The 25,465-nt window shown below is 51.2% G+C and overlaps 1 protein-coding gene and 1 long non-coding RNA gene across 4 annotated transcripts in view; one reads left to right on the top strand and one right to left on the bottom strand.

The window, feature by feature from the left end:
• Positions 1-482: 482 nt before the first annotated feature.
• The window catches only part of RUFY1 (RUN and FYVE domain containing 1), a 61,552-nt gene continuing 36,569 nt past the window's right edge, over positions 483-25,465 (bottom strand). For 2 of the 3 annotated variants that reach the window (XM_034961170.2, XM_034961173.3), the window contains exons 9-18: positions 23,337-23,438; positions 21,234-21,350; positions 19,336-19,503; positions 16,340-16,437; positions 13,981-14,100; positions 11,675-11,804; positions 8,483-8,577; positions 4,581-4,629; positions 2,842-2,919; positions 483-1,119 (exon numbers count right to left, since the gene is read on the bottom strand). In XM_034961170.2, the coding sequence (XP_034817061.2) occupies positions 976-1,119; positions 2,842-2,919; positions 4,581-4,629; positions 8,483-8,577; positions 11,675-11,804; positions 13,981-14,100; positions 16,340-16,437; positions 19,336-19,503; positions 21,234-21,350; positions 23,337-23,438 (1,101 nt within the window). In that variant the 3' untranslated portion in view covers positions 483-975. Of the gene's footprint in view, positions 2,920-4,580; positions 4,630-8,482; positions 8,578-11,674; positions 11,805-13,980; positions 14,101-16,339; positions 16,438-19,335; positions 19,504-21,233; positions 21,351-23,336; positions 23,439-25,465 lie in introns of all 3 variants that reach the window. The other variant, XM_063604336.1, reaches the window with a different exon arrangement.
• On the top strand, positions 5,280-11,680 carry LOC134730384 (uncharacterized). Its single transcript, XR_010112156.1, has 3 exons — positions 5,280-8,092; positions 8,203-8,405; positions 10,805-11,680. It is a non-coding gene; the product is annotated as an uncharacterized LOC134730384 (long non-coding RNA).

Genomic DNA, 25,465 nt, shown 5'->3' with positions numbered 1-25,465 from the left:
GACAAGGTGTATGTATAGAAGGTGGAGAAGGATGAGGCCTGGAAGACTTGACTGTTGGCTGTCTGGACTTGATAATGCTGTTGTCTCTACCGGAAGAGATCCCCGGGCCATTGGATCTTTGGTGGTGGGGGCCTCCGAGGGAGGGACTGGAAGCCAGTCGTAGCACTGCATTTGAAATGTGAAAAATGGCTGCCTGGCAAGTGCCTTTTCACAGGTGTCTCCATCTGTAACCTATCAAACTCCCAAGTATGTACGTGAACTACTCTTGCACTTTGGTGACAGGCTTGGGGTCACCTCCTCTGCCTGTTGACGGCAGGCTGACCCTGCAAACTGCCCTTGGCTCACCAGGCTGCCCTGCAGGCTCTGGGGCAGCACCAGCAGCCTTTCACTCACACAGGGCTCGGGCACGAGGGGCGCTCTGAGGCCGCCTCCGGTGCGGTGGGCTCTTTGGAAGTTGACACAAGCTTCTGCACGCGCCAGAGTGAAAAATAAATGATTTTATTGCAGGGCCAATGATAGGTAGTCACAAGGGCATGAGATGGCAGATCTCTTGACTGAAGCAGAGAAGGCACACTGGCAGACTCCATGTGTGTCAAACGCTGTGCATGAATCAGGTTTTTAGAAGGAAGGTAGGAGAGGAAAACTACTCACTAGCAGAACTGAACTGCTGTAAAATAGGTTAAATTCTTTGAAAAGTGAAAAATGATAGTAGCAAAATCATGAAGTTGTATCTGAACCAGAGCCGTGACGTAACCAAGTAAGATGGAAGTTTCCATCCAGTGGAGTTAATTCCGAACGAGTCACAGAAAGGTGAGAGCTGCTGGTTCCGGCACGCTGTCTTCTGGAGTGCCAGTGGCCGGGCAAGAAATTTGATTCTTTCCTTTGATTCTCTTGGGAAAGAACACATTTCCCAAGCCCCTGGAGACCCACAGGGTTTGGCACTGTCCATGAGGCTGTGCTCCTGAGGACGGACGTTCAGGAGGCCGTGGAGGAGCAGCGCTGCAGGAGCAGGGTGTGGCAGCTGTCGCACACTCGCACCGGCTTGGGGTAGGAGGGCAGGGCCAGCTCGTTGCTGGAGCAGGTGTTGCAGAAGATGTGGCCACAGTTGCGGCAGTGGTGCTACAGGACGGGAAGAAGGCAGTCACAGACACCCAGGGAAAAGCCATCCGCACACCCTCCCTGCTTCCTAACCCAGAAGCGCATCATTTGTTGGGAATGGGTTATGTTTCTGTGGAGTGGTGAGGGGCTGTGTACAAACAAGGGTCTTTTTTTTTTTTTTTTTTGAGATAGAGTCTTGCTCAGTCGCCCAGGCTGGAGTGCAGTGGCGCGATCTCAGCTCACTGCAAGCTCTGCCTCCCAGGTTCACGCCATTCTCCGGCAGTAGCTGGGTCTACAGGTGCCCGCCACTATGCCTGGCTAATTTTTTGTATTTTTAGTAGAGACGGGGTTTCACCGTGTTAGCCAGGGTGGTCTCGATCTCCTGACCTCGTGATCCGCCTCCGCCTTGGCCTCCCAAAGTGTTGGGATTACAGGCGTGAGCCATCGCGCCCGGCGGCTTTTTTTTTTTTTTTTGAGTCTCTGTCGCCCAGGCTGGGGTGCAGTGGCGCAATCTCGGCTCACTGCAACCTCTGCCACCTGGGTTCAAGCGATTCTCCTGCCTCAGCCTCCCAAGTAGCTGGGATTACAAGTGCCTGCCACCGTGCCCGGTTAGTTTTTGTATTTTTTTTAGTAGAGATGATGGGGTTTCACCATCTTGGCCAGACTGGTCTTGAACTTCTGACCTCGTGATCCACCCGCCTCAGCCTCCCAAAGTGCTAGGATTACAGTCATGAGCCACCGCGCCCGGCCTAAGGGTGTTTTTAAGACAAAAAGTTTACTTTTTGCTGTACTTCATCACTAAGCCAGTGAGCTGCTAGTCCATGTTACAGGAAGAGTCTGGTTCATTCTCTTTGCTGCATTCCAAGGGGGTGGGAGTAGATCTTTCCCTTTCTAAACAGGTTCCCTGGGTGCCTGATAAGACATCAAGGTGAGCACCTGTGCAGCCTCTGCTTCTGACTCCACAGATGGGGACAGCCAGGCCTTGTAGACACATGTGATCTCAAAGGCAGCCTCAGGACGTGGTTTCTAGCTCTGAGCTTACTGCGAGGCACTGCCTGAAACTCGGGTTGGGGAGGGGGTGGGGTAGCTGTGGCTTCCTCTCTTCCACAGAGCTAGGCTGTTGATGGGAACAGACAGAACATGGCTGTGGCAGAAAGGTGGGTGGCGCTGGCAGTGTTTCCTTTAGCTCCCAGTTTTGCTTATACCCAACTCTTCCCCTACCCAGCTGGTCTTGGTGAGACTGTTAATAAGGCCCAGTCAACCCTAGACCCAAGGGTGAGCCTAGGACCTTGTTTCCAGAACCTGAAGGGCAGGGGCAAGCATGCTGCCTAGATCACTAGTGATTTTTGGTGACCTGCTGCCCTGTAGGTTCCCCATAGATTGTTTTTGCCTAAGTTGGGCCAGATTTTGTTCCTGCCGCATACAGAGAATTTTCAATGACGCTCCCCTAGAGCAGCTCTGCACACAAGGAGCCCCATCTCCCCAAAAATCATTGTCAATCACTGAAAGGATGTGCTGGAGACCAGGGGCCTATGACTGGCCAAGGCCTCCCAGAAAGAGGGTGCCAGGATGGAAAGCCATCTGCACAGGCAAACAGGAGAGGCGGGGCTGCCCATCTGCCACAGTCAGCACAGTTACCGGGCAGTGAGCCTGCTCTGATATGGGCTTCTGGAACCAGAGAAAGGGGAATCTCAGCGGGCAACGACTCAGGGCACTGGGAGGGTGGGTGGAGCCCCCACGTACCTTTCTCCGGGAAATGGAGAACTCCTTCTCACACTGCCTACAGTGTGTCGCTTCGTCATCTTTCAGCCAGGCGTGGCCCTGAAGAGGAAAGGACATTCTAGAATCCACTTTCTGTCTAAGCCCCTGATGAGTGGGTAGCTGCGTTCTGGCCACATCCATTGTCCCTTATAGCACCTGTTTCCTAGTGAGGCACTGTTTCTCCATCAGATGTGGCCTCACAGGACTGTCATCAAGGGGCTCTTTTCCGGTCTGGCCGCAGCCGGGATTTCTGCATCCTAGCTCCGTGCTCCACCTCTTGGCCTCTGCAGGCTGCCCTGGGGCCTCCAGGCGGTCTCCAGCATCTGCTCACTCAGGCACACTCCCACTTTCAATCAGTTCCCTTTGGCTGAAGTAAGCAGAGTGAGCTTCTGGTGCCTGCAACCCTAGACCCTGCCTGAGACACTGGCCGAAGTGCTAGCTGAACTGGCAGGCGCGGGAGAAGGGCCAAATCTGAGTGAGACTAAGACACTTGCTGACGCTGATCCTTGTGGAGAGACAGAAGGTGATGGACAGCGGGCACTGCGTCCCACAGGCCTGAGGAAGCCCTTCTCCATGCGGGCCAAAGCCCTGATTCTTGACCAGCCCTGGGGAGCACATGGACTCCATTCCACAGGGGAGGCGGCTGAGGCTTTGAAAGGTGGCCCCTCAGAGGGCTTTCTCTGGGTGAAGCAGCACCTGTGATTTATTCGGGCTTAGGGACTGGGGTGTTCCAGAGAAGTCAAAGGCATGAGGTACTTTTCTGGCCTGTTAACATCTGCTGGACATGATTTTCTTGCTGACAAATAGATCCTCACAGACTGAGCTAGAGTCATATACCTTTGGGGCTGCCAGTGTGTGCCCAGGACATTCATCCTGACATCACAGAGCTCTGGCGGCCCTAGAGTCCTGTTTTATGATTTCTATCCTCCCTCCGATGCTGTGAAACTGATATTACCTAGAAGTCCCGGCTGCTGTTAGTTGCTGCCCCTGACCTGGCACTTGGAAGTTAGATGCCCAGAGACATCAGGGTCCCTGCTCTGCACCATGTGGAACAGTGTGCAAAGGGACTGCTTTTGCATTGCTGCCACGGCACAGCTGAGGCCGAAGCGGGGTGCTTCTGCAGGCAAGGCTGTCTTGAAGGCCAGGCTGCCGTGCCCCCGAATGTCTGCCTCCTCTCCCACGCTCTCCGCCCTGCAGCTCAGCCTGGCACCCGCACCCACACTGGGCCACCTGCAAGCTCCTGCTCTTCGGTGGAATGTGTCATTCTGCCCTTCCCACCAGGGTGCGGAAACCTGGCCCAACTCAGGGCTTGGCTTGAGTGGTCCCTAGCAATGGCACAGGGCACTGCAGTGGGGCTGGCTGGCCTCTGGCCCCTCACTTCAACAGAAGGGCCTGTTTTTCGCTGTTTAAAGATATCCGCGGGTCCCTCCTCTCTGCCACCTGCTTCCCCCTTAAGGGATGCCCATCAGGCCTATTTTGAAAGCACAGCTGATGGCGGAGGAACTGGAGTCGGAAGACCTAGGCTCAGCTTTGGCCACCTGTCAGCATCGCCCTCAGCCGAGGGACACGTTTCTCAGCAGCGTTTGGCTTCTCTGTCAATACGTCATCACCACTGCCTCAACCACACGCTCTCACCTGACTGTTGGGATACTTAAATGTACGAGCACACGGGCAGTCAGCGCAAGCTGACAGCGAAGAAGTGGTTCTTAGCAAGCCAGTACCTTCAGTGCCTGGTTCACTTCTTTTATATCTTCCATCTTCAGCTTGGACCTAAGGAAATAAAAAGGCCATTTCGTAGCAGTGAGAGAGAGTGAGGCTGAGTCCCCACCACAGCTGGCTCTCATGACTAGCTTTGTGAGGATACCCAGAACATGAGTTGTTAAAATGCCTTCCGCCTCGGTACAATCCGAGTTGCCTCATCACACTGGCTCCCGTCTGCTGAGGGCTGAGGCTGAGCCTGGGACTGCATCTGGCACGAGAACACACTGCTTAGCCTGCAGGGGCTCAAAAAGACTTTGAGGGAGGCTGAGGCGAGAGGATGGCCTGAGGCCAGAAGTCCAAGACCTGGCCCTGCTCTGCACTAGTCTCTACCGCTCTCCCCAGCAGGAACCTGAGTCTGCAGGCTTCTCCCCGGCCTCCATTCTGCTGCCTGCTGTCTGGAAGGGGAAGGCTCAGACGGCACAGCCATTTGTTCTTGCTCCATTCTTGTTAAGTGTCAGAACAATTCCTTTGTTTACGCAAGAGACAGGACTGAACATGGTCTAAATTGGCAGAACTAAACCAAATAAAATGAAGCAGTTTGTGCAATTGAGGGAAACAGTCTGATCCTTTTTTTTTTTTTGAGACAGGATCTTGCTATATTGCCCAGGCTGGAATGCAGTGGTGCAATCATGGCTCACTGCAACCTTGACCTCCTGGGCTCAAGTGATCCTCTCACTTTAGTCTCCCAAGTAGCTGCGACTACAGGTGCCTGCCATCACGCCTGGCTAATTTTTGTATTTTTTCTAGAGGTGGGGTTTTGCCATGTTGCCCAGGCTGGTCTTGAACTCCTGACCTCAATTGACCCACCTGCTTCAGCCTCCCAAAGTGCTAGGATTATAGGCCTGAGCCTTTTTTTTTTTTTCTTTTTTTGAGATGGAGTCTCGCTGCATTGGCCAGGCTGGAGTGCGGTGGTGTGATCTCGGCTCACTGCAACCTCTGCTTCCTGGGCTCAAGCAATTCTCCTGCCTCAGCTTCCCAAGTAGCTGGGATGACAGGCGCCCGACACCACACCCAGCTTATTTTCTTGTACTTTTACTAGAGATGGGGTTTCACCATATTGGCCTGGCTGGTCTTGAACTCCTGACCTCAATTGACCCACCTGCCTCGGCCTCCCAAAGTGCTGGGATTACAGGCGTGAGCCCCCACGCCCAGCCTGGCCTGGCTCTTTCTTAAAAACTGAGATCAGTCTGAACTATCATCAGATTAGACTGATCTAAGTGACAAAATGGCAGGTCTCTAGGAAACACAGGCTAGACTTCTAAGGGAGGGATTAGAAAACAGCATCAGGGCATTTAGAAAAATCCCTGTGGCTTTTACTAAAGATCGGGAGGCAGCTCCTTCCCTTCCTGGTCTGGCTGCAGAAACAGGAAATAGGCCAGCAGATTGACAGGATGAGAAGAGGCTGCGCAGATGGACAGACCTTGGGAAGCCAGGTCAACATGGCAAACTGAACATACAAGAACTCTGGGAAACACAATTTAGGAAGAATCCAGATGTTCCCAAGACAATGAAACTGGAAACTGTTCCTGTAGCGAATGTAGGGTCTGCAAAGAGGCTTTGCCATCTCTGTCATCCGGTATAGGCTTGCAAGAGGAAGAAGGGAAGAGGGGAGAGAGCACAAAAGCAACTCCTCAGGTAGTCCCGTCTGGGTTTGCATACACCTGATGCTGTGACACCCACAGCACTCGCTGGGAGGGAATGGTGGCCAGGCAGCTCACACTGGGATTTGGAAGCTAGGTTAGCCGGTAGTGCCAGGCGGCCACAAAGTGCAACAATACATTTTTTTGTTTGTTTTTGAGACAGACTTTCACTCTTATCGCCCAGGCTGGAGTGCAATGGCGTGATCTCGGCTCACCGCAACCTCCCAGGTTCAAGCGATTCTCCTGCCTCAGCCTCCTGAGTAGCTGGGATTACAGGCACGCTCCACCATGCCCGGGTAATTTTATATTTTTAGTAGAGATGGGGTTTCTCCACGTTGGTCAGGCTGGTCTCGAACTCCTGACCTCAGGTGATCCACCCACCTCAGCCTCCCAAAGGGCTGGGATTACAGGCATGAGCCACCACACCCGGCCACAATGATACATTTTAAAGATCAGAGACCAACCACAGTTTCGAGGTCTATGGTCCACTAGGAGGGGACCTGTGACACTGCCTTGCTGTCCATCCAATGTAAAGAGGAAAACACTGGCTGCAAACCCCAGAAGCCAGCTCCACGCCAGCTCTGTTCCACATCTGCTTCTGGTGAGTGCTCTCGGGATGCCCTCACAGCTGGCCTATGCTCTGAGCATGGGGACAGACACTGGGCCTTGCGTCCCTCAAGGAGCTCCCTGGGGGTTGGGAAGGAACGGGCCAGAGCACGGCAAGTTGACAGGCCAGACGAGAGCAGCACAGGACACTCAGCTGAGTGGGTGGCAGGCAGGGCGGAGGGTGGGAGGGGAGGGAGCAGCGGCCATGGGCTAGTCTAGAAAGGTAAGGGGCACAGGAGAGATGGCGAGTGGCCAGCACCTGCATCTGGGAGTGGGCAGACCGCATTCCCACCAGAGACATCAGATTCCTTGACCAGCTATTGTTTGTTTTTTTTTTGAGATGGACTCTCACTTTTGTCGCCCAGGCTGGAGTGCAGTGGCGCAATCTCGGCTTACTGCAACCTCTGCCTCCCGGGTTCAAGCGATGCTGCTGTCTCAGCCTCCCGAGTAGCTAGGATTACAGGTGCCCACCATACCTGGCTAATTTTTGTATTTTTAGTAGAGATGGGGCTTCACTATGTTGGCCAGGCTGGTCTCGAACTCCTGACCTCAGGTGATCTGCCCACCTCAGTCTCCCAAAGTGCTGAGATTACAGGCGTGAGCCACTGCACCCGGCCTATTTTCTTAATAGTACTAGACTCTACAAATTTCTGGTGCGGACCAGGCTGTGCTGAGGTCGTGAGCCCCATCTCCTTGGTTATGGTGCTTATGTCAGGCATGGGTACTCGGGAGCAGAGTCAATCTCGGGTGATCCTGGCAGCTATGCACAAAGAAGAGGGAGTTTGTTCCTCTGATAGATGGCCTTGCTGAGTGCTGTTTTGCCCCTGCAGGGTCCAGACCCACCTGTGAGGCAGACAGGATAGCAGAGGTAGGAGTCAGAGACCGATTCCTGATGGCTTCTTTTGCTTAAGCCACTTTGAGTTGGATTTCTGTTACTTGCAACCATGCGCCCTGACTCGAGGAGAAAAGCTACCCACTATGTTGAAAACGCAGAATCATCACACAAATGGGCAAGTTCCACAGTCCGCAGTGTGATCCACCCCAAGGCCCAGGCGTCCACAGCAACCTATCTAGACTGGGACACCAAGGAGGAGAGCTGTCAAGTCAGAGGGGAGCAGAACTACCAGGGTCTGCACCCCATCAGCACCTGCAGCAGAGACAGACAGACTCTGGCGGATGCAGTGGCCAGTTCCCCGAAAGGAAGGGGGCTGTGCTGCGCAAGGCGGGTGAGTGCACCTCTACTGTGCCAGGCTTCCGTTCCCAAACCAGCCCTGCTCCCTCTGGCCTGACTGTAGGCTGACCAAGCGATCCTCTCATTGCCCATCTGTTCCCTCAGGCCCTGGATATGAAGCTAAGGAATAGGAGTGTCCTGGTCACTAGGAATGAACGTGCTTCCTGAATTAGCTAAGAGCTCACTGGCACCCCATGTGGGTAGCAGAGATCAGTGCTGGGCCCCTCTGAGGCCGGGCTTCCTGAGAGCTCATCCGTGAACGGCAGACCGAGCTCCTAAATGGCCCACCCTCCGTTCGCCAAAAGGAGGTAGGTTTGGGGCCTGAGGGATGTGGTGGGTAGCCTGGTGTGCCTGCAGTGGCAGACGAGGGGAGTGGGGTTCTTACTGGCTGAGGTGCAGGCCCATTTCCTGGAGGGCTTGTTCCTGCTCCTCGCAGATCTTCTGCAGCTCTGCCTTCTCGTCCTGAAGCTCCCGCAACTCCTAAAATGAACAAACCAACCAGATGCTGGACAGAGGATTACACGGTCCTTTTTTTTTTTTTTTGAGACAGAGTCTTGCTCTGTTGCCAGGCTGGAGTGCAGTGGCACGATCTTGGCTCACTGCAACCTCCGCCTCCTGGGTTCAAGCGATTCTCCTGCCTCAGCCTCCCAAGTAGCTGGGACTACAGGTGCCCGCCACCATGCCCTGCTAATTTTTGTATTTTCAGTAGAGACGGGGTTTCACCATGTTGGCCAGGATGGTCTCAAACTCCTGACCTCGTGATCTGCCTGCCTCGGCCTCCCAAAGTGCTGGGATTACAGGCGTGAGCCACTGCACTGGCCTTTAAAAAAAAAAAAAAAAGATTTAGCAACCAGAGCAACAAGCAGATCAGAATGTTTTTCAAGAGCAAAAGGTGGCCAGGCACAGTGGCTTATGCCTGTACTTCCAGCACTTTGGGAGGCCAAGACAGGTGGATCACCTGAGGTTCAGGAGTTTGAGGCCAACCCGGCCAACATGGTGCAACCCTGTCTCCACTAAAAATACAGAAATTAGCTGGGTGTGGTGGCAGGCACCTGTGATCCCAGCTACTTGGGAGGCTGAGGCAGGAGAATTGCTTGAACCCGGGAGGCGGAGGTTGCAGTGAGCCGAGATCATGCTACTGTACTCCAGCCTGGGCGACAGAGCAAGACTCCATCTCAAACAAAACAAAACCAAAAAAAAGAGCAAAATGCAGTCCTGTATTAATGTCATTCAAGATTATTTCTTGCTAGCTTACTCTTGACACTGGGCAGCTAGAAGGCAAGCACTCGACGAGGGCTCTGCAGCTGGGGACAGAGACATGGGACAGGATAGTTACATTCATCAGCCACATTAAAAATAGTTACCCTCAGCTGGGCGCAGTGGCTCACACCTGTAATCCCAGCACTGGGAGGCTGAGGTGGGCGGATCACCTGAGGTCAGGCATTCAAGACTAGCCTGGCCAACATGGCAAAACCCCTCCTTTAGTCAAAAATACAAAAATTAGCAGGGCATGGTGGCACATGCCTGCAATCCCAAGTACTCGGGAGGCTGAGGCAGGAGAATCGCTTGAACTGGGGAGGCGGAGGTTGCAGTGAGCCGAGATCACACCACTGCACTCCAGCCTGGGCAACAGAGCAAAACTCCGTCTCAAAAAAAAAAAAAAAAAAAGTTACCATCATAGGACAAATGAGGCTTTGCCTATTTGAGCTTCTTTTTAAAAGATAAACATTTTACAAAACAGATTGCTATCTCAAAAAATCTATAGAAGAACTGTACACAAAATCACACGAAGCTTGCATCAGCAAAGACTAGTTTGAAAGGTGGTTTCCTGTTCAACTCTGAAAAAGCTGCTGCACTGGTCAAGGATGATGAAGGGGGTGACCTGGGACCTCATTTCATGGCTAGACCACTTGGAGGCTGGCTAGACCATGTGAGGAGCCCTGCACGGAGGGAGTTCCCCAGGGGGCAACGGCACTGACACCTGGGGCCAGTGCACCTTGAGCCAGTCTGTTAAGGCCAGGATGGAGACCCAGAAAGTAACCGGGTTTTCTGGGACCACTGGGAGCAGCGGTGGAGCTCGGGCCCGAGTGGTGGGGTGGCTCTCTGCACACCCTGTGCCGTAGCTTCTGCTTCTGTGCACAGGCTCGCAAAGCACAAAGCTGTGGCTTAACTGGGGATATTAGACATTGTTTTGTTCCTATTGTTGGGGCGGGCTGTAATTGCGTAATTCGAATCTTTTGACGGAAGCATTCTGAAGCAGAATAAAGGAGGTATGCCCCGTGATGAGGTGGGACTTTCTCAAAGTCCTCTTCTGCCCTCCACTTCCTCCTTTCCACTCTCCAAGCCTGACCTGGCTCTTGAGGAAGCTCTCCCTTCCCCAACAACTCCAGGCACTTTCCAATGGAAATCAAAAGGGCCTTTCCTGACTCACTCGAATCGTGCAGTGTGTCCATTACCATGTTCAACGCAACAAAATCCAGGTCCAGAAGCCACCCTGGCCCTGAAGGCCCCTCCGGGGCAGGTGCCGAGGGGAAGCCTGCTTTGGGCTCAGTTTTCCCGCAGCGCTCGGCAGCGCAGGGGCCTGAGGAGAGGGCACGCCATCCCCACGTGGGAGGAGCCCCCCAAAGCGCCCCAGGCTGCAGTCAGCTCCATCCAGGATCGCAGAGCCTCCTCCCCTCTGGGAAAACAGCCGATGATTTTACATTAGGGCAAATGTTCCACGCGGCCTCGGAGTTTCCTGGGAGGTCCAGTTCCACAGCCACACAGTGAAGGCCTGCTGGACCCCACTTCTCTCGCCCTCTGAAGCCCACAGCATCCAGGCCATGCCTCCAAGTGAGAGGGTCCTCCACGGAACTGAGGTGATGTAGGGGAAGTGGAGGGCTGGGGTCGGTCTGCTTCCCAGGGATGACCCGACCCTGGGCACAGTGGCTGAGGTGAGGCTGGCATGTGGTAGGAGATGTTTACTGGTTCCTCCCAGCTTCCTCTCCTGCGAGCCTACCACCCACTCTCCACACAGGAGCCAATGACCATCCGCAAACAGAACGGATCCTGTCCCTCCACCAGCTGCCCACTCTGCTAAAATAAACGCACGTTCCTTCCCCTGGCTCCCAGGGCCCATGAAGGGCTTCCTCCTGCCTGCCGCCTGAGGCCTCCTCTTTGCTCCTCACACTCCTGTCTGCTCCTGCAGTCTCCACCCAAGAGGTGCTTTGCAGGGCATAACTCACTGGAGCCTCTGCTCACCGGTCGCTCCCTCCCCAGGCGCCTTGCCCACGGGTGAGGACACTGTTGTGCTGTATTCTCTTCATGGAACTCGCCTCTATCTGAGCCGCCAGCAGGCTTAGTGAGGACACTGTTCTGCTGTATTCTCTTCATGGCACTCGCCTCTATCTGAGCCGCCAGCTTAGTGGTTTGTGATTTGTCTTATGCTCCTAAAACAGGAGCTCCCTAACAGCCTCCCCACACCCTGGAGCCGCCTGGCCCCCACACAAAGGGTGCGGGGAGAGGAGCCTGCCCGGAGCATGTTAGGGGCTTCTGGAGGCTGCCAGAGGCTCTCCTCTCCCGGGACGGCCCACCTCACCTTTTTCAGTCCTTCCACTTGTTGCAGCTCCGTCCTGAGTAGAGAGGAAGTGTCTTTCTCGTGCTGTAATTCGCGCTGAAGAGCCTGTCTTTGCTCTTTTTCTGATTTCAATTCTTTCTCCAGGCTTGAGCTGTTTTCCCAAAATGAACTTGAGTTAGTCTCAGTGGGAGGCTTTCACGGAAGGTCCACAACCCAACTCACCGCCCAGGAAACAGGGAAGTCTCTGAATTGCCTCTTGAGCATCTAAAGCCTTCGGCAACGCTTCCCTCTCCCCCAGGGTCACCTGCCCTTCCACAAGAAAGAGCAGGAACCAGGGAGAGAAAAGCCTGCAGGCACACACTTGACACTTATGCAGGGGAGAAGGAAGAGAGCTCTAGAACACTTAGACCACATAAGCAGGACCCTCCCCTGACATGGAGACCTGAGGAAAGGAAGCTCAAAATTCGTTCTTTTCTTTTTTTGAGACAGGGTCTAGCTCTGTCACCCCAGCTGGAGTGCAGTGGCGCAACCTCAGCTCACTGCAGCCTCAACCTCCTGGGCTCAAGTGATCCTCCCGCCACAGCTTCCCAAGGTGCAGAGATTACAGGCATGAGCCACCTCACTGGCCAATTCATTCTGCTTTTTGTTTTTTTTGAGACGGAGTCTCGCTCTGCTGCCCAGGCTGGAGTGCAGTGGCGCCATCTTGGCTCACTGCAAGCTCCGCCTCCCGGGTTCACGCCATTCTCCTGCCTCAGCCTCCCTAGTAGCTGGGATTACAGGCACGCGCCACCACGCCCAGCTAATTTTTTGTATTTTTAGTAGAGATGACGTTTCACCATGTTGGCCAGGCTGGTCTTGAACTCCTGACCTCGTGATCTCCCTGCCTCGGCCTCCCAAAGTGTTGGGATTACAGGCGTGAGCCACCGCGCCCGGCCTCATTCTGCTTTCTAAAACCTACAGCCAGACTGACAATGAAGGATCCTGGAGGGAGAAGGCCAGGAGGGAGCCTCAGCCTGAAGTTGACTCTGCCCTTTACCAGCCGAGTGGCCCTGGGGGCACTGCTGGACCGCCTGGAGTCTGCTCTCTCTTTGTGGGAATAAAGATGTCTCTTCTCTCTTCTCTCAACATCAGGCTTTTAACTTGGCATATATATTATCTCAAAAAATCTATAGGCCAGGCACGGTGGTTCACACTTGTAATCCCAGCATTCTGGGAGGCTGAGACGGGTGGATCACTTGAGGCCAGAAGATTGAGACCAGCCTGGCCAACATGGCAAAACCCTGTCTCTAATAAAAATACAAAAATTAGGCTGGGCGCAGTGGCTCACGCCTGTAATCCCAGCACTTTGGGAGGCCGAGACGGGAGGATCACGAGGTGAGGAGATCGAGACCATCCTGGGTTAACACAGTGAAACCCCGTCTCTACCAAAAATACAAAAAATTAGCCAGGCGTGGTGGCTGATGCCTGTAGTCCCAGCTACTCGGGAGGCTGAGGCAGGAGAATGGCATGAACCTGGAAGGCAGAGGTTGCAGTGAGCCGAGATCGTGCCACTGCACTCCAGCCTGGGCAAGAGAGTGAGACTCTGTCTCAAAAAAAAAAAAAAAAAAAAAAAACACAAAAATTAGCCGGGTGTGTTGATGTACACCTGTAGTCCCAGCTACTCAGGAGGCTGAGGCACAAGAATCGCTTGAGCCCAGGAGGTGGGGGTTGCAGTGAGCTGAGACCGCACCACTGCACTCCAGCCTGGATGACAGAGTGAGACTTAAAAAATAAAAAATCTGTAGATGAACTGTGCACAAAATTCTATGAAGCTTGCATCAGCAAAGGCTAGGTGAAAGGTGACTTTCTGTTCAACACTGACAAAGCTGTTTCTTTTTAGAAAGGGTGGTTAAGGGTGATACAGGCTGTGACCCGGGACCATGGTTTGAGAGTGGCCAGATCTTCTGGAGGCGAGCTGGACCACGTGAGGAGCCCTGTGGGGAGGGAGCTCCCTAGGAATAACATACGAACCCTGCAGGGGTGAGTGCTGAAGCAGGATACCACCTGCCCCCCCCGCCCCCCTCCCCCCTCCCCCCGTTCGTGCTGAAGCAGGATACCACCTGCCCCCCTGCCCCCCCGCCCCCCTCCCCCCGTTCGTGCTGAAGCAGGATACCACCTGCCCCCCTGCCCCCCCGCCCCCCTCCCCCCGTTCGTGCTGAAGCAGGATACCACCTGCCCCCCCGCCCCCCCTCCCCCCGTTCGTGCTGAAGCAGGATACCACCTGCCCCCAGTTCTTCCCAGTCCCTCCTGAGCCACACCCCAGCCCAGGCTCCCTGCAGGGCCCTTACCATTGCTCGTGCAGCTGGGAGAGCTGCAGCTGCAGGGCGCCGATCCTCCCGCCCAGCTCCTGCTGCAGCTTGTGGCTCCGCTCCTCAGCCCCCTGCCTCGCCCGCTCCGAGTGCTGCAACCTGGATGCGACACCAGCAAGAGTGCAAATGAAGCAAATCTTTGTAAGGAAAGGATGACTTTTGCTGGCTGAAATTCATTTTTAAAATTAACATACAGTAAAATTAACTCTTGTGAGTTTTAACACGTGGAGATTCAGCTCCACCACAATCAGAATACAGGACAGTTCCACCACTCTCAAAACTCCCCACCTCAGCCCCTGGCAACCACTCATCTGTTCTGCAACAATATGGCTTTGGCTTTTTGAGAATGTAATCTCAATGTTATTATACATTATATAACCTTGAGACTGACTTTTTCTCAGAATAATGTCTTGGAGATCAATCCAAGTTTCCATGTGTATCAATGGTTCATGCCTTTTGTTTCCTCTCTGAACGTTCTGAAAGGGCAGTGATTCATTCCTTTCTACGGCTGAGTCATACTTCACCGCACAGCCGAACCACTTTGTTTATCCATCACCCAATGCAGAACATTGGGATTGCTTCTAGCTTTTGGCAGTTATGAACGGAGCTGCTATAAACATATGTACTGGTTTTGGTGTAGACATAAGTTTCATTTCTATTTGGATCATATGGTAAGAGGACGTTTAGCTTCTTGAGAAACTGTTTTCCTGAGTGGTTGCACCATTTTGCATTCCTACCAATAAAGTATGAGAGATCCATTAGCTCCGTGTCCTCATCAGCACTTGGTATTGTCATTAAAGAAACTGTAGCTGGCCAGGCGTGGTGGCTCATGCCTATAATCCCAGCACTTTGGGAGGCCTAGGTGGGTAGATCACCTGAGGTCGGGAGTTCGAGACCAGCCTGATCAATATGGAGAAACCCCCATCTCTACAAAAATACAAAATTAGCCAGGCATGGTGGCAGGCACCTGTAATCCCAGCTACTTGGGAGGCTGAGGCAGGAGAATTGCTTGAACCTGGGAGGTAGAGATTGCGGTGAGCTGAGATCGCACCATTGCACTCTAGCCTGGGCAACATGAGCGAAACTCTGGCTCAAAAAAAAAAAAAAACACCAAAAACAAACAAACAAACAAACAAAAAGAAACTGTAGCTGCCCTAACAGATGTGTGGTGGGATTGTGCCACTCACTTCTCTAATGGCTCATGATCTGAATCTCATCTCATGTACTTTTTTGCTGTCCATATGTTGTCTCTGATGAAGTATCTGTTCAAGTCTTTTGCTCCCTCCTTTTTTTGTTTTGTTTTGAGATGAAGTTTCTTTCTTGTTGCCCAGGCTGGAGTGCAATGGCATGATCTTGGCTCACTGCAACCTCCGCCTCCCGGGTTCAAGCGATTCTTCTGCCACAGCCTCCCTCCAAGCAGCTGGGATTACAGGCGTGCACCATTATACCCGGCAAATTTTTGTATTTTTAGTGGAGAGGCGGTTTTACCATGTTGGCCAGGCTGGTCTTCCAATTCCTGGCCTCAAGCGATCCACCCGCCTTGGCCTCCCAAAGTACTGGGATTATAGGCGTGAGCCACCACGCCCGGCCTGTGCCCATTTTTCTATTGGATTGTTTGTTTACTGCTGAGCTTTGAGAGTTTTTTTTTTTTTTTTTTTTTGAGATGGAGTCTTGCTCTGTTGCCCAGGTTGGAGTGCAGTGGCTCGATCTTGGCTCACTGCAACGTCCACCTCCCAGGTTCAAGTGATTCTCCTGCCTCAGCCTCCTGAGTAGCTGGGACTACAGGTGCGTGCCACCACGCCTGGCTAATTTTTTGTATTTTTAGGAGAGACAGGCCTTAACTGTGTTAGCCAGGATGGTCTCGATCTCCTGACCTTGTGATCCACCTGCCTCGGCCTCCCAAAGTGCTAGGATTACAGGCATAAGCCACCGCGCCTGGCTTTTTTTTTTTTTTTTGGAGACAGAGTCTCTCCCTGTTGGCCAGGCTGGAGTGCAATGGCACGATCTTGGCTCATTGCAGCCTCTGCCTCCTGGGTTCAAGCAATTCTCTTGCCTCAGCCTCCCAAGTAGCTGGGATTACAGGCGTGTGCCACTATGCCCAGCTAATTTTTTTTTATTTTTAGTAAAGACAGGGTTTTACCATGTTGGCCAGCCTGTTCTTGAACTTCTGACCTTAAGTGATCCTCCCGCCTCGGCCTCCCAAAGTGTTGGGATTACAGGCGTGAGCTACCGCGCCCAGCCTCTCCCCTGCACTTTGGAGAGGGACTCTGAATAAGTCTCCAGGCCCAGGGAATGCTCAGTGCCTTCCTGAGAATATCTGCCAGGGGGAAGTGATTACCTTTCTTCCATTTGTTTCATGCTGGACATAACTTGGTTGGTTTTTCCTTCAAAGGATGTGATGGCTTCATTCTTCTGCTGCAAACTGCTCTCTGCATTCTACAAAAGCAAAGGAAGGGTTCATACTCTGCCTGTCCCACATCCTTGCACCTGCTCCGGATTACAAACGGGGCTTATTTGCTTTTTTTTTTTTTTTTTTTTTTTTTGAGACCAAGTCTTGCTCTGTCACCCGGGCTAGAGTGCAGTGGCGTGATCTTGGCTCACTGCCAGCTCCGCCTCCCGGGTTCACGCCATTCTCCTGCCTCAGCCTCCCAAGTAGCTGGGACTACAGGCGCCCGCCACCACGTCTGGCTAATTTTTTGTATTTTTAGTAGAGACGGGGTTTCACCATGTGAGCCAGAATGGTCTCAATCTCCTGACCTCGTGATCCACCTGCCTCGGCCTCCCAAAGTGCTAGGATTACAGGCATGAACCACCGCGCCCAGCCATGTTTGTTAACCTTGTACCTTTGTGACACTTTCAAGAGTATTCTGCCAATTGCTGCTCTTCCCCAGAGCCCTGGAAGACAAACTGACTCAAGGCTCTCAGCTTTGTCAACAGAAGGAAAGGTAGAGAGGGAGGTCCTGGAGTCTTTGCTCCTTTTTGACAGCATGTTCCAGAGTCGGGTCAGGCTCAGTGTTCGCCAGCTGTCCCCATGTGCCAGGCACATCCACTAGTTCATCTGAGCCCTGAATGGTTCTCAAGGAAGATGTTCTCACCCCACTTTTCCCACTGAGAAACTCAGAAGAAAGCGACTGGATGAAGGTGAAGAGCAAATGAGGGGTGCAACTGGGTTCACACCCACCATCTATGTGCTTTTCTCTAAGTACGGTACAGCTTTTAGCCATGACAGACACAGAGTGGCCAGGAGGGGGCACTGTGTGTTCCTGTGTGTGTACAAGAGACACCCTTAAAAAGCCTGAAGACAGGCGGGACGTGATAGCTCACACCTATAATCCCAGCACTTTGGGAAGCCAAGGCGGGCGGATTACCTGAGGCCAGGAGTTCAAGACCAGCCTGGCCAACATGCTGAAACCCCGTCTCTACTAAAAATACAAAACTTAGCCAGGCGTGGTGGCAGATGCCTGTAATCCCAGCTACTCGGGAGGCTGAGGCAGGAGAATTGCTTGAGCCTGGGAGACAGAGGTTGCAGTGAGCCAAGATTGTGCCACTGCACTCCAGCCTGGCCGACAGCGTGAGACTCTATCTCAAAAAAAAAAAAAAAGCCTGACGACAAAAGTCCTAATAAATTCCTGAAAAATAACATACAGACTGTATTCTCTTACCTTAATGTAATAAAATCAGACATTAATAACAAAAGAACAGCTACAAACACCTCGTATCTGGAAACTAAATAGCATATTGCTAGAAACGATTGAGCTAAAAAAAGGGAAATTATGGGCCGGGCAGTGGCTCACGCCTGTAATCCTGTAATCCCAGCACTTTGGGAGGCCGAGGCAGGTGGATCACGAGGTCAGGAGTTTGAGACCATCCTGACCAACATGGTGAAACTCCGTATCTACTAAAAATACAAAAATTAGCTGGGCATGGTGGTGGGCACCTGTAGTCTCAGCTACTCAGGAGGCTGAGGCAGGAGAATGGCATGAACCCGGGAGGTGGAGGTTGCAGTGACCTGAGATTGCACCACTGCACTCCAGCCTGGGTGACAGAGTGAGACTCCATCTCAAAAAAAAAGAAAAAAAGAATAGATGATTTATCAGGAGGGTGAAACTATTTTCTTCCTATTTTTTTTCTTTTGAGATGGAGTCTTGCTCTGTCACCAGGCTGGAGTGCAGTGGCGCGATCTTGGCTCACTGCAACCCCCGCCTCCCAGGTTCAAGGGATTCTCCTGCCTCAGCCTCCCAAGCAGCTGGGACTACAGGCGCCCGCCACCACCCCCAGCTAATTTTTTGTATTTTTAGTAGAGATGGGATTTCACTATGTTGACCAGGCTGGTCTCGAACACCTGACGTCGTGATCCGCCTGCCTTGGCCTCCCAGAGTGCTGGGATTACAGGTGTGAGCCACCACACCCGGACTAGATGCTGTTTTTCAAAATCTGGCATGATTGGTTCTGTCTGGGACAGTTCCCTTGGACCACCCTGAAATGACACAGGAGAGGCAACCAGCTACCTATGTGGCCCGGAAGACTCGGAAAGATTAACTTAGTGGCAAAGTTTGAAAAGACAATACTAAATGACTTTTTTTTTTTCCCCCCGAGTTGGAGTTGCGCTCTGTTGCCCAGGCTGGAGTGCAACGGCATGATTTCGGCTCACTGCAACCTCTGTCTCCCGGGTTCAAGCAATTCTCCTGCCTCAGCCTTCTGAGTATCTGGGATTAGAGGCGTGCACCTCCATGCCCGGCTAATTTTTGTATTTTTAGTAGAGATGGTGTTTCACCACGCTGGCCAGGCTAGTCTCAAACTCCTGACCTCGTGATCTGCCCGCTTGGCCTCCCAAAGTGCTGGGATTACAAGCGTGAGCCACCGTGCCTGGCTCTAAATGACGCCTTTAATTCACTCCTCCATGCTTGGTATAAACAATAAATCATTGAAATAGAAGAAAACAGACAGTGGAGGGACAGTGAAGGTGGATGGACAAAGTTTGGGTTTGGGTTAAAAAGACCCACGTCTCCCCTTAGGAGCTACGTCACCAGGGGCATGTGACTTAGTGACTTGGCTCTGCCTTGTCACTTACATTTCCCCCCATTTCTCAGGGACCGCCATGAGGATCAAAATCATAATAGGTCCTAGGAGCAGGTCTGACACATACGAGGGGCTCTATGTGTCTACTCGCTCATTCTGTAAGAAGAATGACACAAGACTGGCGAGCAGCAGAAACCAGGCTGTGCACATACGAGGGGCTCCATGTGTCTACTCGCTCATTCTGTAAGAAGAATGACACGAGACTGGCGAGCAGCAGAGACCAGGCTGTGCTATGGACACAAAGCCAGCTCCCACCTGAGCTTTGTGAAACATCTGTAAATTAATCGCTTTGACTTCTTCCAGCTGCTGGCGGAGGGCAACTAGTGTGTCCTGCTTCTCGTGGGTGTCCTTTTCCAGTAACTTCATTGCAATTTCCATTTCGGTTTTCATTCCAATTTGTAACTCCAGTTCTTTTTCCAGTTCCTTAAAAGGATATTTACAAGGAAAATGTTATTAAAATAGATCACAGAAATGTATTTAACTGGGGTTGAATCTCAGGTAACGCTTAAAATACAAACTGAAGGCTGGGTGTGGTGACTCATGCCTGTAATCCTCAGCACTTTGGGAGGCTGAGGTAGGCGGATCACTTGAGGCCAGGAGTTCGAGAGCAGCCTGGCCAAGATGGCGAAACCCCATCTCTACTAAAAATACAAAAATTAGCTGGGTGTGGTGGCATGCGCCTGTAATCCCAGCTACTCAGGAGGCTGAGGCAGGAGGATTGCTTGAATCCGGGAGGCGGAGGTTGCAGTGAGCCGAAATCACACCACTCCAGCCTGGGTGACAGGGTGAGACTGTCTTAAAGAAAAAAACAAAACAAACAAACTGAAGGTGAGAATAGCTTAGGGAGATTGAAAAGAGTCTGTCTGGGGCAGGAGTAGATGGTGTTTCCCCTTTTCCTCACTGCACGGTTAAAGCTGACTCCACATCAAGTCAACAGAAAGCTGGTCAGTAACAGGATGAGCCTAGGTTCCAGCAACCATGTTTTCCATACCCACAGATCAGAATGCATGTTTTCAAAGAATATCTGTCTCGTTTGAGTGCTGGAAGAGATCTGATAGTGCAATGTTAGAATTTCTGGAATGGTTTGCTAGTTTATAGCAACAAAAGTGCAACCATTTCGAAATGGTTCTGTCCTGACCCAGGACATGTTTCCCTGCATCCATGCAAAGAAGCAAAGAAATAAAGCAGGTACAAGAACAGTGTTTACAAGTAACTCTGGTCACTGATGCACAGGTTGAGTGGAAATAAATAGGCCAGAGGTTATGACTGAGAGAATTGCATTGTCAAAGAAACCGTTAATCTGGTCTCATAGCAATCCCTGTAAAAGATTTATAAAATGGCCAGGCGCAGTGGCTCACGCCTGTAATCCCAGAACTTTGGGACGCCGAGGCAGGTGGATCACGAGGTCAGGAGTTCAAGACCAGCCTGCCCAAGATGGTGAAACTCCGTTTCTACTAAAAATACAAAAAACTGGCCGGGCACGGTGGCTCAGGCCTGTAATCCCAGCACTTTGGGAGGCTCAGGTGGGCGGATCACAAAGTCAGGAGATGGAGAACATCTTGGCCAACATGGTGAAACCCCGTCTCTACTAAAAATACAAATATTAGCCAGGCATGGTGGCGTATGCCTGTAGTCCCAGCTACTCTGGAGGCTGAGGCAGGAGAATTGCTTGAACCTGGGAGGCAGAGGTTGCAGTGAGCCGAGATCACGCCACTGCACTCTAGCCTGGGCGACAAGAGTGAAACTCCGTCTCAAAAAAAAAACCAAAAACCCAAAAAATTAGCCGGGTGTGGTGGCGGGTGCCTGCAATCCCAGCTACTCGGGAGGCTGAGGCAGAGAACTGCTTGAACCCAGGAGGCAGAGGTTGCAGTGGGCCAAGATCGCGCCATCGCACTCCAGCCTGGACAACAGAGTGAGACTCCGTCTTGAAAAAAAACCCAAACAAACAAACAAAAAATATTTATAAAATGGGAAAAAATATGAGTGACAATGCACAACTGAGTTGTAACCATAGACTTAAAAAAATTTTTTTTAATGAACAGCTTCTGACTTTCTATGACCATCAGGACGGTGAAGCATGTCTATGAAAAGTGTTGGCAGAATTAACACTACGGGGAAACCCTTTCTAAAGACACTCGGTCTTGCACACTCACCAACCGGACTTTCTTCTCCTCTTTTAGCTGCTTCCACACATCACTGTACATTTCATCCAGACCTTGCCGAGTTTGCTTGTAAGTCTCCAGCTCAACTTTGGTATCCTGTTTTGTTATCTGTATCAAACAAGGACACCAAGAGGAATTGTTTGCTTATGGAAAGCAAGCTAATTATGAAGTATTTCAAAATATACCACAATTTAAAAAAATGTAAGGTAATTTTTATTTTTTAAGCATGGTAGAAAAAGGTTAAAATTTGGCTGGGCGCATTGGCTCACGCCTGTAATCCCAGCACTTTGGGAGGCCGAGGCGGGCGGATCATGAGGTCAGGCGATCGAGACCATCCTGGCTAACATGGTGAAACCCCGTCTCTACTAAAAATACAAACAATTAGCTGGGCGTGGTGGTGGCGCCTGTAGTCCCAGCTACTTGGGAGGCTGAGGCAGGAGAATGGCGTGAACCCGGGAGGCAGAGCTTGCAGTGAGCCAAGATCGTGCCACTGCACTCCAGCCTGGGCGACAGGGCAAGACTCCACCCCCCCACCAAAAAAAAAACAAAAAAAAGAAGAATGAGAATAAGTCAATAGATATTTGAAAAGTTAAGTTCATAGGCTGGGTGTGGTGGCTCATGCCTGTAATCCCAGCACTTTGGAAGGCCAAGGCGGGAGATCACTTGAGGTCAGGAATTTGACACCAGCCTGGCCAACATGGTGAAACCCTGTCTCTACTAAAAATACAAAAATTAGTCGGGTGTGGTGGCATGTGCCTATAATTCCAGCTACTTGGGAGGCTGAGGCAGGAAAATCGCTTGAATCCGGGAGGTGGAGGTTGCAGTGAGCTAAGATCACGCCACTGCATTCCAGCCTGGGTGACAGAGAGCAAGACTCAGTTTCCAAAAAAAAAAAAGTTACATTCATAAAGCAATTTAAATTTAATTTTCTTTAAAACAGAACAAGACTTGGCCGGGTGCGGTGGCTCATGACTGTAATCCCAGCACTTTGGGAGGCTGAGGCGGGTGGATCACGAGGTCAGGAGATCGAGACCATCTGGCCAACATGGTGAAACCTCGTCTCTACTAAAAATATAGAAAAAAATTAGCTGGGCGTAGTAGCAGGCGCCTGTAGTCCCAGCTACTGGGGAGGCTGAGGCAGGAGAATGGCGTGAACCTGGGAGGCGGAGCTTGCAGTGAGTCGAGATCACGCCACTGCACTCCAGCCTGGGCGACAGAGGGAGACTCTGTCTAGAAACAAACAAACAACAACAACAACAACAAAAACAGAACAAGACTCCATTCGCGGGAAAAACCCTCATTCAACTCATCATCCAGTACTTATGAACATGTTTTTAGCACTGAGTGAATTTAGATGTGAATCAGATACGGTCTCTCTTTTTTTTTTTGAGACGGAGTCTCGCTCTATGGCCCAGGCTGGAGTGCAGTGGCGCGATCTCAGCTCACTGCAAGCTCCATCCCCCGGGTTCACACCATTCTCCTGCCTCAGCATCCCGAGCAGCTGGGACTACAGGCGCCTGCCACCATGCCCAGCTAATTGTTTTGTATTTTTAGTAGAGACGGGGTTTCACTGTGTTAGCCAGGACAGTCTCGATCTCCTGGCCTCGTGATCCGCCCGCCTCGGCCTCCCAAAGTGCTGGGATTACAGGTGTGAGCCACTGTGCCCGGCCCAGATATGGTTTCTATCCTGAAGTCATCATGTGATAGAGCTGCAAGCCAACAATTCTACAAAACAGCAAAGGGACTGTATCCTGGAAGGACACAAAGAGCAATGGGAATACAGGAGGATGGCCCAGGCCCGCCCACGGCTCCTGGGATGACATCATGGAGGACATGGCAGGTGAGTGGATGCTGAAGAACGAGTAGGAACTTTGGCATGCAAAGGCCCACAGGCCATGCAGGGAGTCCCCGTCCAAGGGATCCAGGTGGTCTGAGAGTGATGTGGGCAGGGACGGTGGTGAGAGGCCTTTTCTGACATAAGCAAGGCACCTTTGCATTCTGAAGAATGGGTTGTTGTTAAGCCATGAGCTTGAGATTGACAATAGGTGTGTCTGAGTGAGGAACACGCTGCCCAAATGTAGGTCAGTTTCTCACCTCTACACTCTTTTCACTTCTTTCTCGAATTAATTCATTTTGTTCTCTTAACTGCTGCTGTTCTTCTTGAAGTGAGCAAATTCGGTCTGTTGCAGCTGAAAGCTGATTAAGGAAAATTTTTACAGTTCTTAACATCAAAATTAATCTTATTGTTCAAATTAAAAACATTAATTTGGCATCTTCACAGTTGACAATGTATGTTCACAGGTTTGATATTTTATTTCCTTGTTTTCAATAGGTAATAATACATGGTTCCAAATTCCAAAGACATGAAAATGTATGTAGTAAAATCTCTCCTCCGCCCTTGCCCCTAGCCATCTCTGCCCTCTCCAGATTTTCTCCCTCCACAAAAATGATAGCATACTGCTGAATGTGGACAAAGATTTATAGACACAAAAAATTAGAAACAGCCTGAATGTTCACTATTAGGGAAATAGTTACATCATAGTGGAAGCATAAAACAAACATGTAGTCAATAAAATGTTTACAAAAGCTTTTAATCACTTGAGAACATACTTAAGATATAATACTAATAAGGAAAAAAGGTTATATGGTATGCTCTCACCTGTATTAAAAAAAAATCAACTAGGTTAAAAATGCTTAAGAAAAGATGGAGTGGCTGGGCACAGTGGCTCACACCTGTAATTCCAACACTTTGGGAGGCTGAGGTGGGTGGACTGCTTGAGCCCAGGAGTTCGAGACCAGCCTGGGCAACATGGTGAAACCCCATCTCTACAAAAAACACAAAAATCAGCCAGGAGTGATGTCTCATGCCTGTAATCCCAGCTACTTAGGAGGCTGAGGTGGGAGGATGGCTTGAGCTCAGGAGGCGGAGGTTGCAGTGAGCTGAGATCATGCCACTGCACTCCAGCCTGGGTGACAAAGCCACAGCCTGTCTCAAAAAAGAAAAAGGAAAAGTTGGGAACAATACAAATCAAATAAAAAAATGACAAGAATAGTTGTCACTTAGTAAAGGGGTTATGGGCTTTTTTCCTGACTCTTCTTTCTTTCCAGTTTTTCTAGCTAATGATCGTTAAAAGTATATTTAAATCACTAGAGGGAGAATTAAAGAATTTGCAGGGAGGAATAAAAAACAAATCATTGAAGATATGCCCAAGAGGACCTCTTATTCCCCTGGAAGGACTTCTCATGGCTGAGGGAAAAGCATAGAGAAGCAGGATGCTGTCCGGGACCTGCCTAAGGAGAGGCTGTCACAAGAGGCAAGGCAGATGAGTAAACACACCAACCCACCCCTCCTCATTCCAGCCTCATCACACAGCTTGCAGAGAGGAAGGTGCAGCTGGGGAGAAAGAAGCAAGATCTCTGTCCTTGGTGCTTGGCTGGCTCTCGGCATCATTCACTAGTGGAGGGACCTCGAAGCACTGAACTCCTCACTTTGTCTGTCAACAGTGTCTACACCCCCTGAGAATTCCTCTCCACTTAGACTCAGAACCCAGGCCTGGGGTTTCTACACATAACTGCTGTGCCCAAAAAAAGAAACACCAAGGCTTGAAAGGGCATGTTACTTGCTCGAAGGGAAGAAGCAGGCGAAAACCATAAGCTAATTCCCATTCCACTCTCTGGAGATGCAGAGAGCACACCCTGAAGAGGGCTACGCTTTTCATTAAGCACATTTCTTTGTTTTTTTAATTGAAACAGGGTGTTACTCTGTCTCACTGCAGCCTCCAACTCCTAGGCTCAAGTGATCCTCTCACCTCAGCATCCCGAGTAGCTGGGAGTACAGGTGTGTGTCACCACAGCTAACTTTTAAATTTTTTGTAGAGACAGGGTGTTGCCATGTTGCCCAGGCTGGTCTCAAACTCCTGGGCTCAAGCAAGTCTTCCACCTTGGCCTCCCAAAGAGCTGGGATTTACAGGCATGAGCCACCACACCTGCCTGAAGCACATTTTCTATTACAATCATTTGCCTTTAAAGAAAACATAACCTGGCTGGGTGCAGTGGCTCATGCCTGTAATCCCAGCACTTTGGGAGGCCGAGGTGGGCAGATCACAAGGTCAGGAGATTGAGACCATCCTGGCTAACATGGTGAAATGCCATCTCTACTAAAAAAAAAAAAAAAAAAAAAAAAAAAAAAAATTTAGCCGGGCGTGGTGGCAGGCGCCTGTAGT

The sequence above is a fragment of the Pan paniscus genome, chromosome 4 (assembly GCF_029289425.2).
Source record: "Pan paniscus chromosome 4, NHGRI_mPanPan1-v2.0_pri, whole genome shotgun sequence".
In the NCBI taxonomy this organism is placed as follows: Eukaryota; Metazoa; Chordata; class Mammalia; order Primates; family Hominidae; genus Pan; species Pan paniscus.
This window is presented reverse-complemented; position numbering and strand designations above follow the sequence as displayed.